This window comes from Anolis sagrei, chromosome 1, assembly GCF_037176765.1.
Source record: "Anolis sagrei isolate rAnoSag1 chromosome 1, rAnoSag1.mat, whole genome shotgun sequence".
In the NCBI taxonomy this organism is placed as follows: Eukaryota; Metazoa; Chordata; class Lepidosauria; order Squamata; family Dactyloidae; genus Anolis; species Anolis sagrei.
Window position 1 is genome coordinate 125,204,255 of NC_090021.1, and position 17,351 is coordinate 125,221,605.

At 37.6% G+C, this 17,351-nt stretch overlaps 2 protein-coding genes across 2 annotated transcripts in view; one reads left to right on the forward strand and one right to left on the reverse strand.

Moving 5' to 3' along the window:
* The window catches only part of MCPH1 (microcephalin 1), a 114,355-nt gene that overhangs the window by 53,186 nt on the left and 43,818 nt on the right, over window positions 1-17,351 (forward strand). The window lies entirely within an intron of this gene.
* ANGPT2 (angiopoietin 2) overlaps window positions 1-17,351 on the reverse strand; it is a 52,268-nt gene that overhangs the window by 20,897 nt on the left and 14,020 nt on the right. The window contains exon 2 of the mRNA XM_060788517.2: window positions 1,832-1,987. Within this exon, the coding sequence (XP_060644500.1) occupies window positions 1,832-1,987 (156 nt within the window). The remainder of the gene's footprint in view (window positions 1-1,831; window positions 1,988-17,351) is intronic.

Sequence of the window (17,351 nt, forward strand, 5' to 3'; positions counted from 1 at the left end):
CTTTTCCTTTTTCTTCCTATCAGTCTCTCCACCCCTTTTACTTTTTCTTCCACTTTTTATCTGATTGCTTCCTCCTGCAGAATTTTGAGATTGATAGTTTAGTGAGGCTGAGGACCTCCCTGGCTGAGTAGTTTAAAGGTCTCTCCCTAAACTATAACTCCATAATTCTGCAGGAGGCAGCAGCCAGATTTAAAGTGAATAGATGCTCTAGGTCCAATATCTCCTTTGTCCTCCCTGTATCTCTCCACCTCGCCTCGCCTATCCTTAATCTCTAACACCAGTTTTAATTGCCCTGGCTCAATGCTATGCAATGTTGGGATTTGTAGTTTGGTGAGGTAGCAGCATTTCTTAGCAGAGAAGGCTAAAGGCCTCGTAAAACCGCAGCTCCCAGTGTCCCATAGCAATGGGTGGTTAAAATGGTGTCAAGCTGCATTCATTCCACAGCATAACTACACCTCAAGGATAAACAAGAGAGTCTCCTGGAGGGAATGGAGGTCTATTTCTGTGGTTTTCATTTCCATTGCTTGGAAGATTTGTGTTTTTTAAATAGGGATTCTAATCACACAGGAATTGTAACGTGTACCTTTTTTTTTTTTGCCAAATTACAAAGAGTGTGACTTACAAACAAATTCAACTTAAGGAACAAATCTACAGATGCTATCTTGTTTGTAACTTGGGGCTGCCTGTATTGCAGCACTGCTGACTGCTGCAGGTCAGGTGGCCTCTCCCACTTGCAAAGCTATGCTAGAAACAGCCCTTCACTCTCTAATCCTCTTCCAGTCCCTACCGCCAGGAACAAAGGCTGCCAGGCGAGTCAGGCACTATCCTAATGAGGACAGCTAAGCCTTCCCCCTTGCAATGGCTGGTCTCATTAGGACAATTCCTTCTGTGAAGTCCCAGTTTACAAATTTGGCTGGAATCTCTTTCAGTAAGACAGTAAATCCACCTCAAAGAACTAGATAATGGGGAAAACTGCTGGCCAAGGTACTGAACCAATTTTGAGAATAGATTTTGGCATCATAGGTAAGTCCTGGGTCCATTCACAACACCACTGACTTAGAAGACTTGCTGCACCCATTTTGCATAAATGATACAAATTAACCTAATGGGCATGATTTTTATTTATATCATTTTGAATAGATTATTCTGATGCATACACTAGGTGAAGCTAGAAGAATCATACCACCTCCCTTGGCACATGAAGGATTATTCACAATTCCTTTTTGTATCAGTAAATTCAGATTATCCCAGATTTGATTCTGAGGGTTTGCCTTGACTCAGGGTTTGCCTTAAATGTTAAGTAATTATTTTAATTCTGAGGGTTTGCCTTGATGCTGAGGATTTGTCTTAAATGTTAAGTAGTTATTCGTTTTTTAATTCTTGCACATATTTACATATTGTTACTCATAGATTTACTTTATTATCTTACAAATCATATAGTGTTAAAAATATAAATGAAAAGTTTTCATGAAATACGTTGTGTCCCCATACATTTTATTATTACAGTTTATGCATGTATGTGTCCTTTTCTCTTGTAAGGGCTTGGTTTTACCTCCAGTTTGCTAGTAAAAATGGATTATTGTGTTGTGAAATGATTCATGTCAAAAAAAAAAAAGCAGGTCACCAACATGAAAAGTTTGGGAAGCCCTGCAGTAGAGGAATGTAATCATCAACACCATTCATTTATTTCTTGAAGCCTTTCCATGGCAATACAATGGTGTGTGCATAACATTTGATCATTAAGCTACTTCAAAATACACAGAGAGATAATTCTTGAATTATTACAAACCACAGCAAGACAAGTGGGTTAATCAAACAAATGGTTACTTACATGTGCTTCAACATCTGTTAATTTCCGGGTTTGTTCTGCTGTTTGGTTTAAAAGGTTTGTGCCTATTTCAATCATTACCGCTGTCTGGTTTTGCACTGCATTCTGCTGGATCTCTACCATTTCTTTTTTCATGTTATCCTGGATATAATTTTCAAGCTGTGTGACAGGAGAAGAAAAAAAGATGTTTATGTTTGTGTACTTTTTCGTATCTTCATAACCCTTTTTTCTTAATTCTGCACTGATTGCTAAGCTTTCTTCACATTCAGTTCATTTTCCTCCAAACTTTTTATAAAATGTTTCATAGGAAAGAGAAATCTGGTATAAATCAGAGATTAGCAACTGGAGACCCCTCAGCATCCTGAAAGGACCCATCTGTATCAGTGCAGAGGCAGAAGGGATGGGAACGGGAACAGTTGCTGTGACTGTAGGATTTGCCAGCTGTTTACCACTGGGTAACAGTGGCCTACTCCCTCTTTGCAGTTGGCCCTAAAAACAGTTCCAAGACGAGGCTTTGTGTTTATTACGGCTTTATCCAGAATGAAAAGTCAGTATGTTCCATATATATATGCTAATTTATTAAAAATAGTTAACATTTTCTATTATAACAAATCCTGAGTAGTATCCAGAAAATATAGAAACGGATTAGTGAGATGAGCAGAAACAAAGACTTACCACAATGGATTCATTAGTAGTAAAATCCTTATAAAGCAGCATGCATAAGGACAAAATACATCTGAAGTTTACACTTGCTGCCAGATAATAGTGTTAAACAGAATTGTCAGCTGGTCCCCAGTTTTTGCCCCAATGCTAGCAAGATGCAGCTATGAAAACTATTTGCTCTACTATTTAAGGTAAACAATGCATACTGAATACAAATTAAATAGCAAAGAAAGTGGGATGATGATCACATGGGAGTCAAGGCTCTTCTGGATTCTTGGACCAGTTCTTTAGAAAACTTCATGTTCCAAGTAGACTGAAACATACTTAGTCCTTCTCTTTTTATTATTTATTTACTACATTTATATCCTGCCCTTCTCATCCCGAAGGGGACCCACAACAAAGGCACAATTTGATGCCTTGAATACATATAAAAATAAAACAACATATACTTTAAAATCGCAAAATTAAAACATATAACTTAAAACAATTACTTAAAATCACATGGGTTTTAAAGCAAATTCCCAAATTAGTGTAGTGTAAAAAAAATTACATGTTAAATAACCAAAAAAGAAAATAAGGTGTAAAACCTTATTTTCTTTTTTGGTTATTTAACATGTAATGTTTTTTTAACTGCAGTAATATTTGTTTTTGCTGTTCTAATGTAACACAAAACAAACAGCATATTTTTGACATTAATATTGAAATTTGAAAAATGTACAGGAAGAAAATAGTGTTAGTAACCAGCAAGTGCAGTAGTTCTCCACTTCCTAATTCCGTAACCCATTAATACAGTTCCTCATGTTGTGGTAACTCCCAACTGTAAAATTATTTTCGTTGTTACTTCATAACTGTAATTTTGTTACTGTTATGAATTGTAATGCAAATATGCAGGGTGTATTTTCATTTACTGGACCAAATTTGGCACAAATATTTGATATGTCCAAATTTGAATACTTGTGGGATTGCAAGGGAATTCCTTTTGTAATTTGGGAGTTGTTGCTGCGATTTAGAGTTTACCTACAATCAAAGAGCATTCTGAATTGGTTCAATTCCATTAACCATGGAATTGAACCAAACTTGGCACACAGAACTTCCATGACCGATGGAAAATACTAGAAGGGTTTGGTGGGCATTGATCTTGAGTTGTGGAGTTGTAGTTCACCTACATAGACATAGAGAGCACTGTGGACTCAAACAATGATGGATCTGGACCAAACTTGGTACAAATACTCAATATGCCCAAATTTGAACACTGGCGGAGTTTGAGGAAAATAGACCTTGACATTTGGGAGTTGCCGTTGCTGTGATTTCTAGTTCACCTGTAATCAAAGAGTATTCTGAATCCCACCAACAATAGAATTGGACCAAAGTCCCACACAGAACCCCCATGACCAACAGAATACTGGCGGGATTTGGGAGTCTCAGATACAGTCCTCCCCTTGGCTGAGAGGCCGAGAGGCCGCCCAATCACAGAAAGAGGAGGGCTTTTGGTGGGAAGATTCGCAGTCTGTTTCCAAAAAGGATGAGAAGGATAGGCAGAGAGATCTTTAGGAACCCCTTCTCTGCTAAGAGCATCAGAAATATATGTTTTCTGATGGTCTTTGGTGACTCCTCTGAAACCACCTTTGCGACCCCCCTAAGGGTCCTGACCCACGGGTTTAGAAACGCTAAGCTAGTGGCATGATGCCATTAGATATGTCTGTTTTGTCCTATTTGTGTTTTTTGCAGAGAGATGATGTTGCTTTTTAAGTGTCTATATACATATCAAGACTAGAACTGTTCAGCTTTCTTTTGTCTACAGATATTAAATATCTTAATGAAACACTAAGTCGCATAAACAAGCATGTGTAGTACACTACTTTCTTTATTTTGCTACATATGATCTAGGTAGGGAATGTATGTTGCTGAAAGTAGAAGCTGTTAAAATAATGCTCATCCCCAATGTAAGATTAAATGTTATATTAAACATCTTTGGCATTGGAGGCAGGGTTAGGTTATATTATGAAATATATAAAATTGAGCTTGTCTACCTGACACAAGGTTGCCATAAAAGTTTGACAAGTTTTTGAACTGACCATAATCATTTCCTTAAAATGACATGGCAAATCTTTTATCAGAAGTTTGTGTCAGGTAGACTATTTGAAGTAAATATAATATGAAATAGTAAGGATAGGTTCTTGATGGTGAAGAAGTGAATTCAGGTGGAGGCTGAACTCATTCATTCCTATTTTCATCTGTGCAGTGTTGAAGAGTATGCGTTTTCTAGCATGTTCTGGGCATGCTGTCAAGAGTCATGAGAAGTTGTGAGGCTATCTCAGAACTTGGCTTCATGGCTACTTCCCACCATTGTGGCCTCCAGGGGCACTGCACCGGTGTTAGCAAACAGTGGAAATTTTATTTAGAGATGAGAGTAGCCTATACAAAGGCTGAAGCATTTAATCATCTTCCTGGACCAAGAGTTCAAATACGTAAGAGTATCTCATACCTACATTGTTAGGGATTAGACAAGAAGTCTGGTATGCCATAACAATGTTGTTTGTACATTGTTGCTCAACTTTCAAACAAAACATTAAAAACTAAAGGGTGAGAAACAATGTCTCCCTTCAAAGAATGCCAAAATAATGGTTTCGAAATTATCTCGAGGCACGTTCTCATAACCATTCCAACATGAGCAGCCAATATTATATTCCAAGATTTTTGTCAATGGTTGTTTTGTTTTAATTTTAAACATTGTTTACATTAGTAATTGGCAAATGTGATATCTTTCTTTGGGCTCCAAATTCTCTGAATACTGATTCTCCCAACCCTCTCATCCTGTTTCTATTGTAGTTCTAAGTACTAAGGCCTCTGTTGGCCTCATGAACTTTCTTTTCTACAGCTGGATGCTCTTCCACATCTCATCATTGAATCCCCTTAATCCAGGCTAATATTTCGCAAAGACTCACTCAATTCTTTCCTTTTATTCTTAATTTGACAGAATTATGGATCTTTGCTGATAATCATGGGCAATGTCGCTTTTTACATCACCTTTCTACATGGTCTTTATTTCTTATTATTTGCGTATAAAACTCCTTTAGACAAGCATTGTATGTATCATTTTCAAGTGCACCACAATGTGTAAAATTGTATCTGAAAAACTGATAAAATACTCGTGAATTCCATGAGTTTTATATTATTTTTATTTTGTTTAAACTGCCTTTAAAACTGGCCCCCATCAATATCTATCATCATTATCATCAATATTTTAGTACTAATTTTTTTCACTAGGCATTAAAACTTCCAATATAGCTACTTTTCTTCATCTCACTACTCATTCCAAAACCCAGTCTCATAGCAGATGCGTGTATAACATATTTTTAAAGCATATTTTACCAGAAGTTGTAACACTTACATTTTGGACTGTAATGTAAAGAATGAATTACAATGAGATTAAGTCACACAGCCCTGTCCTACGGTTTTACTACAAAAGGCCTGAAAGCTTATCTTGTTGTATTGTCTGAATGCTAAATAATGGTTTGATACAAGATGGATAACTGGTGGCCATTTAAATATTGTTGGATAGTGGTTCCCATCAGTTGCAGCATAACTGGTGGCAATAGGTTATAGGAGTTACAGACCAACAGCCACCAATTGCCCACCCTTGAACCTAACCACTGTTTGGCAGTGTAAGAAGGTACTTTAGTGAGCCATGGTTTCACACTGCCCACTCATAGTGAAGAGTAGCATCTGAATATAACCGGTGATTGAACTTGTGACACCATTTCAAAGTCTTAACTAACTGAGCATCTCTTGCCCTTTGGGAAATCAGTTGCATATATTGAGAGACAACATGGTTGCTCTTCTTTAAGAAGGAAACAATATGCATGTTTTCTAAGAGGTTAATGATTTTGCCATTGTAAAATGGGAGAGAGAAATAGACTGCCTACAGTTTGTAAGGGAATAGAAGGAAACACAAGTTTTAGCACATACCATTCCTTGCACACCAGTTTGTATTACATTATTAATCATTTTAAAGTAAAAAAAAATTTAGCCAATTTCTATTTGAAATGAAGACCTCACTGATCCTTGTTTACATCTGTTTTTGTAGGGCAAGTCAGACACTAGACTGACAAATTGGTTGTGCTTTTCTGAAGATGTTTTAGTTACTCCTCATCTGCGTGATTTATAATTCCACCCAGATGGAGAAGAACGAAGACTTCTCATTTAAGAGGTCTTCGTTTTATTTTCTTTAGTGCTCTTTTAAAAATGTAATTACGCATCCGTGTTCTTGGCACAGCAGTTAAATGCTCTCATTTTTTGCCAGCTAAGTGCCACCCATTATGAATGGCACAAGCAAATTTTACAAGACATGATGTAGATCACTGTGTGGAAGAAAATTGCCTGGAATGTTTATCAAATTGAATGTTAAAAAACATTTTGTAGCCTAGAGACAAGAAGGCCAGAATCCAAAGGACTTAGGCACACACACTGTAGTTCTTTACCCTGTACAGGAATAGCAGATCTCCTACTCCCATATCACAAACCCTTCAATGACTAAACTGTATTTGAAGCGCCAGCTCTACTTGCTCTCAATCCACAATTCAAACCATCATATTCTGTTGGTTTTCATTAGAGGAAAAAATGCAAATGAGAACTGGAGTTAGAGCAACAGGAAATCCTGCCTCAGTTTCTCCTTCTGCTGTATCTAGATTATATCTTAATACAGGCAGTTCCCAAGTTACAAACATCTGACTCACAAATGACTCATCATTAAGAACAGGGGTGAGACAATAGGTAGTGGGAGAAATCTACCTCTAGGAAGGGAGATTCACTCCAGGAAGAGTTGTCATGGAGAAAAGATGTCTCCACTGAAGCTTTCTCACCAATTCTTGTTTCCACAACAAGCCCAAATGTTCAAAATCCAGTTATCACAGGGAAAGAAAGTAAGAAGAAATCTTCTGAACAGTACAGATAACAAAATAATCACTTTACACTTTAAAATGTCCCTGTTCTGACTTGCATATAAATGCAACTTAAGAACAATCCTACAGGACATACCTTCTTTATAACTTGGGGGCTGCCTGTATGAGAACTGGGCATACATCTGTAATTCCTGCTCAGGTGAAAAATACACAGATGACAAACCTCAGTGGAACACAGCAGTGACATCATCACCTGCTTTTGAAAGTACAGTACAGAGTTTTAAAAACCTATGAGTCACCATAGGAAAATGGGTGCCCAAAACTATAATGGGAATATCAAATTAATTGAGCAGCTTTGTTTCATTGGCAGCCTAAGTGTCTCTAAAATATTGTTTTGGTGAATTTAGAGAGAAGGAAGTTTCCATGCATGGGTGTTTTTGTTGAAATAAACTGAGGAATGAATTAATATGTTGCAAATCATAACATACCATAAATGTGATTTGCTACGGAGTTTTTTAAAAGGGCTTGGAATAGTAAATATATTTGAAATTACTGGTTTGTTTTGTTTTTTACATTTATTGGGTTTAACATTACCATAAGGAAATTCTGGTTCAGGCTATTTTGGATAAAAGTAGGAATGAAAACAGGATTGCCTAGGTGACTTAAGGTCACCTGATGTTTTGTTTTTCCTTTTCTGAAGGAAAGCACATTTCCTGCAGCTTCCTTTTTTTCATCATGCAATGCAGACTATCTAAGGTACACAAGTAGTTTACTAAACCACCCCATCTTCAGTGGAATATCTAAGGAAATAACAAAAATCTGATTAAATTTTGCGTATGAGATTGGCATATGTTTGATGAGAGACAATTTGACTAAAAGGGCTATTGTTCTCCACCTGATAAGAGGAACTGTTGTGCCAGATTCTTAGTTGCAATCAGTGTCACATCGTGTTTTCATGTATTCAACCTAAAGAAGTTGGGAGTAAAGGTGATAGGGGTTGTCTCTTTGTCTGTTTGCCTCCTCCATGTGTACAGTTTTTTGTTTTTGCATGAACAGAGCTTTGACCTACAAAAATAGTATTCTTTTCATTTAAAAAAATCATGAGATAATAGAGTTGAATGGCATTCCAAGAGCCATTCCCTTACGCATGTAGGAGTACTCTGGTAAATGTGAGAGAGAAACATCCGACCTCTGTTTAATTTTTTTAAGTCTCTGTAGCTGAAAACATGTTGGACTTTATATTTTCATGTTTTCTAATCAATCTTCTACAAATTCTTCTTAGTCTGGGTTGCTGTGAGTTTTCTGGTCTGTATGGCCATGTTCCAGAAGAATGTCCATGGTGGGAGAAAGAACTCTTGTCTGCTTGAGGCAAGTGTGAATGTTGCAATTGGCCAGCTTGATTAGTATTTCATGACCTTTGAAGCTGCAAGGCCATTCAGTTATAATCAAGGTGGCCAACATTCACACTTGCCTCAAGCAAACAAGAGTTCTTTCTCCCACCGTGGACATTCCACAGATATATAAATCTTATTTGCCTGCTTTCCAACAGACCATTCAACCTCTGAGGATGCTTGCCATGGATGTGGGTGAAACATTAAGTCCAACTGTATTCGACTCTGGGAGTTTATGTTCATCTCCATCTCCATTTCTAAGCCGAGGAACCAGCATTGTCCCTAGAAACCTCCAAGGTCATGTGGCTGGCATGACTGCATAAAGTATCGTTACCTTTCTGCCAGAGCGGTACCTATTGATCTACTCACATTTGCATGTTTTCAAATTGCTAGGTTGGCAGAAGCTGGGCCTAGCAGTGGAAGCTCACCCCACTCCCCGGATTGGACCGCAACCTTTCAGTCATCAACTAAGTGGTTTAACCACTGCACCACCGGAAGCTCCAAATAGATAAATATTTCCCCCATATTCAAAATGTGTTTCCTCATAATTGTTAGACAAACAAATCTTGTTAACTTTTCCCTTTGTAAAAGAAATGATTTTGGCTAAGCAAACAAATTCTTCAAATGGGAAACTATGAACATTTCTTCAATATCTCTAGCCGAACTGCATTTTCTTAGCAAAAGGAGAAAGTATGATTATTATAATTTGTAACCTTCCTGGAGTCAGATTTGCTTATTGTTTTGATTCAATTTGACATTTGCAGATCACATAGAGATCGGTTTTAAATATATATAATAGGATCTGAAGATAACATTTAGAAAATACTGGGAGGTGGAACTGCCCAATACATTCTAGTTCCCATTCTTGCTGATCTTTTCCTCCATTATGTAATTCCCTTGGCTTCGAGTAAGACACAAATCCCTCGATTCCTTGAGATTATCCCTGGTGTGTTATAACTAGTTCTTACATCCCCTCATGTTAATCTGTGCTATTGCTGGAGTTGATTTAGTATGTAGGACTGGAATAACATAGATCCAAGAAATTCCCACCATGGTATTGGGTACATCATTATACAGAAACACCTCTGTAACCATGGAACCCATACCCATAGTTTCTAGGAATTGCTAGGCCCTCCAGGCAATTCAATGGTACACTTCCCCTGGAAATTACCCTAGAGTTCCATTAGGGTATCTTCCCTAGGAATTTGCTAGGTTGTCCAATACATATCTATAGTACGATGGGATCAGAAGTGAGGGAATTCAGTGGTGTTCAACTGTATCTGTGGATTTATGTGGTGTGGCAGGAATATATCCCCCATGGATATGGGCGTCTTACTGTCTTTCAGCCTAATATGGTTTATAAGATTGTTGTAAGGATAGAAGAGAGAGGAGAATCAAAACCACATGTGCTGTCTTGAGGTCTCCAGAGAGAAATTTGGAAAGTAACTGTTCATTTGGATATGAAAGCATTACTCGGAGAGCAATTGTTTTCTCTGCATGCAGACACTAGCTTACCCTCATAACAAGACCACACTTTCTGGAAAGTAGGAAAGTCATGATCAACATCCCTCCTTTGGGGCTTATGAACCCAAAGCTGATATGGGAATGATTAGCATTGCTATGCTAAGAAAAAAAGAGAAGAATGAGTTGCTGTCTTGAACACACCCACCTAGAAATATCCCCACTGAAAATAAAGGGAGCTTCCACCATATAGAAGTATGGTCAGATGTGGCAGTATTTACAGTGTAGGTTTTTTTTTCCTTCAAACTATGGAGTGGTGTGTGGTTTCAAAATTTTTACTGAAAGAAAATACAGCATGCTATAGGGAGGAATTGTCAATATCCTTTTCTGTGGCTTCGTCCCAAGACATTTTTTAAAAAAATTGCTTCTTGTATCCATTCCTCAAATCCAAAGATTAATGAATGAAAGTGTCTCCATTACATACAGTTAAAACTATCTAAAAGAATATGTGTCCACATATGCGTTTGACTGAATTCTCTGATCTTTGTGGCAGGGTTTGTTTTGTTTTGTGTGTTTTTTTGTTTTTTTATAGACAGGTGAAGGGAGGACATTGGAGAGGGTGCCTTCTTGGTAGCTGCTCCTAGCCTCCCACCGAATGTTTGCTTTTCTGCTGATAGGCAAATACCATTTTATTTAGGCAGATTGTCGCTCTTAACTCAAGTGGGGGGGGAGTTATCCCCATAAGCCAGAACTAGGTGTCCATTTGGTCATGCAGCTACTACTTAAGAAATGTCTTTGATCTGTTGTGAACTTCACTGCAATCAGAATTCTCCCCTATGTGCACAATAATGGCACATTGTACAGACATTGTGTTGCTAGTTCTCAGGACACCTGCCAAATTCTCAGTTACATTTCATCTTCTGATCTGCAGCTGGTTGGATCAGTGCAAATATCAACATGTGTTGCACTTATGCTGTGTTAATACACCAAAAAAAAAAAACACAAGCATCAGGGGAATGGACTGGGAAAATTGTATTTGTGATATTTGAAGTAGGAGGCCAGAATTGCAATTCATGAGCCTTCTTTTGTGTCAGTCATGGCGGTGGCAGCACAGTGGGGGACAGCTGAGGTCTAGGAATAAGCCTTCTTCAAGCCCCAGTATTTGCACAGGACCTAGAAAAATTTCCCACATGTCCTGTGTACTATAAGCTGTTATGGTACAAACCATAATACCATTTTTTCCTACTGGTTATATATTTTGCTGCCCATCCAATGTTTTAAAAAGAATTTCCTCCTGGTGTCTCTGGTTGCCATGTTTTAAGCTGAATTTTGGGCTCATTGCCCTACTGCCTGTTTGGAAAATCAGCCTTTTCAGAAAGAGTTCAAGCCTGTCTCATGTTTGTTATATCACAAGAATTCATCTCCTGTGATATCATAAGGACCTACAGCCTGGTCTAAGGTACTGCCCCTGAAATTTCAGAGTGGAATGGTGCTGATCTGGACAGCCAACATAAATTCCAGTTACTTTAGTGGTTGTGGTTTCAATCCAGTTGCAAGTTGCATGTAAAGTAGACCCACCGAATCAGTGTTAACCTGGTATGCAGTTTTCATTGATTTAATGGAACTGCGAATTGGATTAGGCCTATGCTCCTAAGGATATCCAAATATGTTTGAAATGTCTACTAATAATGCATCTTGAATCTTGTTTCAATGGTTTGGCTAGTTTGAAACATATTTTAGTTTAAAAAATGGCAGTTTTCTGCTGCAATAACAGAAAAATCACTTTGTAATTTGGAACAAATTTCAACTACTGTATATGTTATTTAAAATAAAGAGAGAAAGAATGATCCTTAACATGTTTGTTCTCAAATTAATCATTTAACATAACTAATCATTAAGTCAAGAAATAAGCAAAATTTGGGACGGCAACCATCCATATTACTTGTTTGTAATGGCCTCCTTAACTACGGTACTAAGATTACTGAGAAGGATGTTTTAGCTGAAATTTCTGCAGGGCTCATTATTTTCTTAAAACTCCTTTCCTCAATAATATGAGCACTGAGTAGTAAACTTTGCAATTTGTTGTCATTCTAACTCTGTTCAATATAGCCTAAAATTGGCAGGCTTGTGCATTCACATTACAATTTTAGCCTAAGATAACCATTTGTTTGTTTTTAAATCCCTCTTAATGTAAGAAAGAAATGAATATGCTCTTCCATATAGTTAAAACATCTCCGTCTGTAATGAGGATTTGTATCCTGTGTATTTACAGACAAATGAAATGGCAAGTTCATAACTCCAGGCTGGAAAAGAGTCAATTTAATACTGGTTTACTGCCCTTTTTATTTCGGGCAGGAAGTCCCTGTAGACTTCTGTTGTTTGTCAAGAAAAAACAATCCTCTTGAGAATGCAGATGGGAATGCCTGAGAAGCCTACAGTATTAGTTTTATACGCAGCCTGCTGAGAGCAATTCTGTCAGTCCAGACCTCCAGCTATGCTTTCCTCTCTTATCTCCTTTTCCTGTCAACAAAGGAAAAAGGTGAAAGTAACTAAATGAAAACTAACTAGACATTGAGAAAGAGGAAAATGCTCACGGCAACACGCACACACATGAACATGCACATGTACACTCCATCCTGAAAGTTTAAGTGATAGCCCCTTCAATTTGGGAACCAAAATTGTTGGGCAAGAAATCATCTATGAAAATCATTCACGTGCAAAATAACAGAAAGCTACAGTTCTTGAAGTCAAACACACCAACTATTTTTGACTGGTTAAAAATCATTACAGTGCCATTCTATGCTTCAGTTGCTTGGAAAGCTATAATTCAATGTGGCACTTTATTAGGAGGAGAACTCTTGAGAGAACTAAGGGAAACAGACATTACTGTGTGGTACAAAAATAAAAGCAAAATACAGAGGTGGGTTGTGCCTTTTATTTGAATCATTAAAATCTAACCAAGGTACTTGATATACACTCAAAATGTTAATCAGAACATGGGATCAACTTATCTGTGGGTCAGTGTGAGGAGTATTGCACCTTAACTCTTTTTTTTTTTAAAAAAAAAAGGAACCATCCCCTTCCCTAAGCAGAGTGGAAAAAAGTGACAGCTTAGACCAATGTTTCTCAACTTGTGGATCCCCAGGTGTTTTGGCCTACAACTCCCAGAAATCCCAGCCAATTTGCAAGCTGTTAGGATTTCTGGGAGTTGAAGGCCAAAATATCTGGGCACCTACAGGTTGAGAAACACTGGCTTAGATCATCCCGAGTGAATATAAAAGAAACACCAACCCGCTGTTCTCTCTATTTGGTCGGTTCTGTGACCTCCAGTGCAAATCTGTAGTTTATTTCTGTTGGCTATAGACCATAAAATTGTGCTGGGCGACCTAGAAATGCTGGAGAGGTGTTCTCGCTAGACATTTTCTAGACCCTCCAATACACTGCTATGATATGCTTGAATAGCTATACAAAAAATCATTCATTTTTGTAGGGTTTGCAATTTCAGATTTCCATGTTACATTCATCACAAATATGGCAATCATTCCATACAATAAAAAGTCACTGAAGATGATGTATGTAGTATGAATAAACATACAGAAAGCTCTGTGTTTACTTAAAAGTTAACCTCATTTTTATCCCACATAATTTAACATAGTTAATATATTTATGTGCCTTCAAGCTCTGATTTATGGCAACCTTACCCTAAGGATATTTGCCATTGCTTTCCTGACTTGCCCATAGTCACACAGTGAGTTTTGTTTCCTGATTAGGGTTCAGTCCCAGATCTCCTGGAGTCCTAGTTCAACATTCAAACCAAAACACTAGATGATTCTCTAATTCCAAGTATTTCCTCATAATTGGTGTAATACAACAACAACTTCTTTTCATAATGTGTTGTGATGTCAACACTGCTGGGGAAGTAGGTATATTTATGAGACTTAAATATGGTAGTATACTTTCTCATATTGCCACCTGTGAGAAATGAGATACATTTACTTTCATAAATGATAAATGGTTCTCAGAAGCATGGACACATTTCTTCATATGTATCGGTATGGCAGGAATTATTAACTACTGAAAAACAATGGCAGGCATTTTCTGACCATAGACATAAAGCTACTCATGTTAAAAAAGCATAATCAGGCTGACAGCCACCAGATTTGTCAGCCATTAATGGTTCACTGAAATCATTGGGCTTAGAAACCTGGTTCTTACATTCCTTTAAAAATATAGTTTCAACACAGCAATTTTTCTTACTGCCAATTTCCTGTGCTACGCATTTTTTTTCTTGAGGAAATTCTCCATGGGCATGCGTAGGCAATCATGTGCCAATCCATATATCAGAATTAAAACACTGAAATTTGAACACTGAAATAAAGAGATGGATAACATTTCCACTGTGACATTTACACAGCTGTGATAATCTTGTCACTTCAACCTTGCTTTCAATTAGTTTCATGGAAACTGTAATCCTAGCCCAGGTCTGAATGGTTCCTACAGATATATACTCCGCTACTTGTGCAACAATAAAGACATCCGCCCTTGTGCTTTGCTACTCTGCTGATGAGTACGCAAGCCCAGTGTGGAATACAGCTCACTACGTTAAAACAGTGGGTGTTGCTCTTAATGAGAGTTGCTGCATTATCACAGGATGTCTACGCCCCACACCACTGGAGAAATTATACTGTTTAGCTGAGATTGCACCACCTGACATCCGTTGGGAAGTAGTAGCCTGAATGAAAGGACCAAGGCATTGACATCTCAGGCCCATCCTTTGTTCGGATATCAGCCAGCAAGCCAATGATTTAAATCAAGGAATAGCTTCCTAAGATCTACAGAGATACTTGCAAGAAAACCTCAGCAAGTGAAAGTCCAAAAGTGGCAGGCTAAAACCTGGATCCTCAATCGGTGGCTGATACCAAATGAGGGACTCCCTTCTGGGCACACAGAAGCCTGGGCAACCTGAACAGACTGCTCTGGGACCATGAGATGCAGAGGTAACCTTAAGAAGTGGAGTCCACAACATGCAAGTGTGGAGAAGAGCAAACCACAGACCACTTACTACAATGCAGCCTGAGCCCCACCACATGCACTATGGTGGACCTTCTCACAGCAACACCAGAGAAACTTGAAGTGGCCAGCTTCTGGTCAAATGCCATTTAGCATAATGCCAAGTTTTTAACTTACTTTGTGTTTTTAAATACATTATAATTCGCTTCTGACATGATAAATAAATAAATAAGCTACTGCACTTGTTCTTACACAGGCTCTGCAGATTTAAACTGGAGATAACTTTATTCAAAATGACAAAATATTATAAAATATAAGATAGTGGTTGCAGAGATACAATGCAAGAATACAAAAGCATATTTCTAACATACCCCTACAGTATCCATGCGAAGAATCATGATCCCCTTGTAGTTTCCCATCATTCCACATACTCCATATTTGGAATATTTCCTTTTAAATTCTACCTTCAAACTATATATGTGTGAGAATCAGGGAATTTTTCACTGGCATTATGCCTACTTTAATGTTTAACATTTTACTGCATTCCATGTTTTGAATGCTTGACGAACTTCCCTTAAATGTAGATTGAATTCCGTTACTAACCGTTTTGTGCACTTGAATTCTTTCTAGTTATGTGCAGAGATTTCTCTTCACAACATGAAAAAATGGGATTATTGAGGAGATTGGTTTGTCTGTGCATACACAAAGGAAAATTTCCCCACTTCAGATTACCAGTGAAGAATAATGTCATGAAGGCATCCCTGTGATAGAAAACACATACACATGCAGAACACACACTGAGCTAAAATCTCCCTTTCTAACGCCTTTTCTATTATTTATTTTCATAACTGTTGGGTGGTTTTGTTTTATTTAGTATGGAAGACCATTCAAAAATGTCATTTGTACCTGAGATCAGGAGAAGTGCAGTCTATTCTATAACTCAAGATTATGGTTTTGTATGGTATAAAAAGGAATCCTGAATGCTTTGTATTAAATTTTCTCCCATAAAAAGGATATTAGAGTCACTTTCCTATTTCTGAGAGTGGGCACGGAGATTGTAATTGAATGCCAGAATCAGAGACTTTCTTCGTCAAGAGGGAATTTGTTTATGTTTCAACTTGCCAAACTATCAGCATCCACACAAAAAATATTCTGGACTTTGCATTCCCATGCCCTGCTGGTTCAGCTTCTTTTTTGGGAATCCTAAAGAACTTGTTAACTGTTACAACGTGAGTAGGAAATCAATTGACATTTATAAGTCATGGTACAGACAAGATGATTTATAAGGCCTATCAAATAAATGGCATACTCTCTTGATGTCAGTGACATGAGAATTCTTTAGGTTTTTTTTAAAGTGAGCCAATGACAGCCTGTGTTCAGAAGCATCTGGTGTTATACATGCCTTGAAAATACTTTGGCAGAATTTACTAGAAGTCACTTGGATTTCTCTAATGTTTTTAATATCATATGAAATTTGGTTATTTGGGTTAGGAAGAATGCTATGATGCATTACAGTGCATTTCCCCACATGCTTCACTTTTCTCTGCTTACAATAGAATAAAAGATGCATCTTTTATTTGCTGTTTTTCAGTAAGAAATTACTAATATCTCTATAAATGAAGTGTATTTGAAAAGACAGAAATGTGATTAATTGATTTCCTAGCTGACTCTTTATACATGCATATTTAAGTGGTTAAGCTAAGTGCCCCAGTTCATTATGAAGTAATAAGCCATTTGGGTAGATTGAAGTCCACTTCATACAAGATCAAGAATAGCTATTAGCGACCCTATATGTAATTCATAAAAGTGAGGTCCATTCTTGTGAATGCTGGGAAACTACACCATTGTCAGATACGGCAATCTGCTTCCAACATTTCCTGCATTATGTGTGAAATGATTGCATGTTTGTCCCTCTAGTTCGCAATTCCTTGACTATTAAAACAAACTACTGATGGAATTGATTGAAAACATGGTGCCCTACAAAAGCCTCCACTTACTTTCCTCTTTTTCTGTTTTTTCCTACTTAATATTCTGTTGGATAGCCAATGTGTGTCTTATATTCTTGTTTTCTCTCCCACCATCCCACCTCTCTCTTCC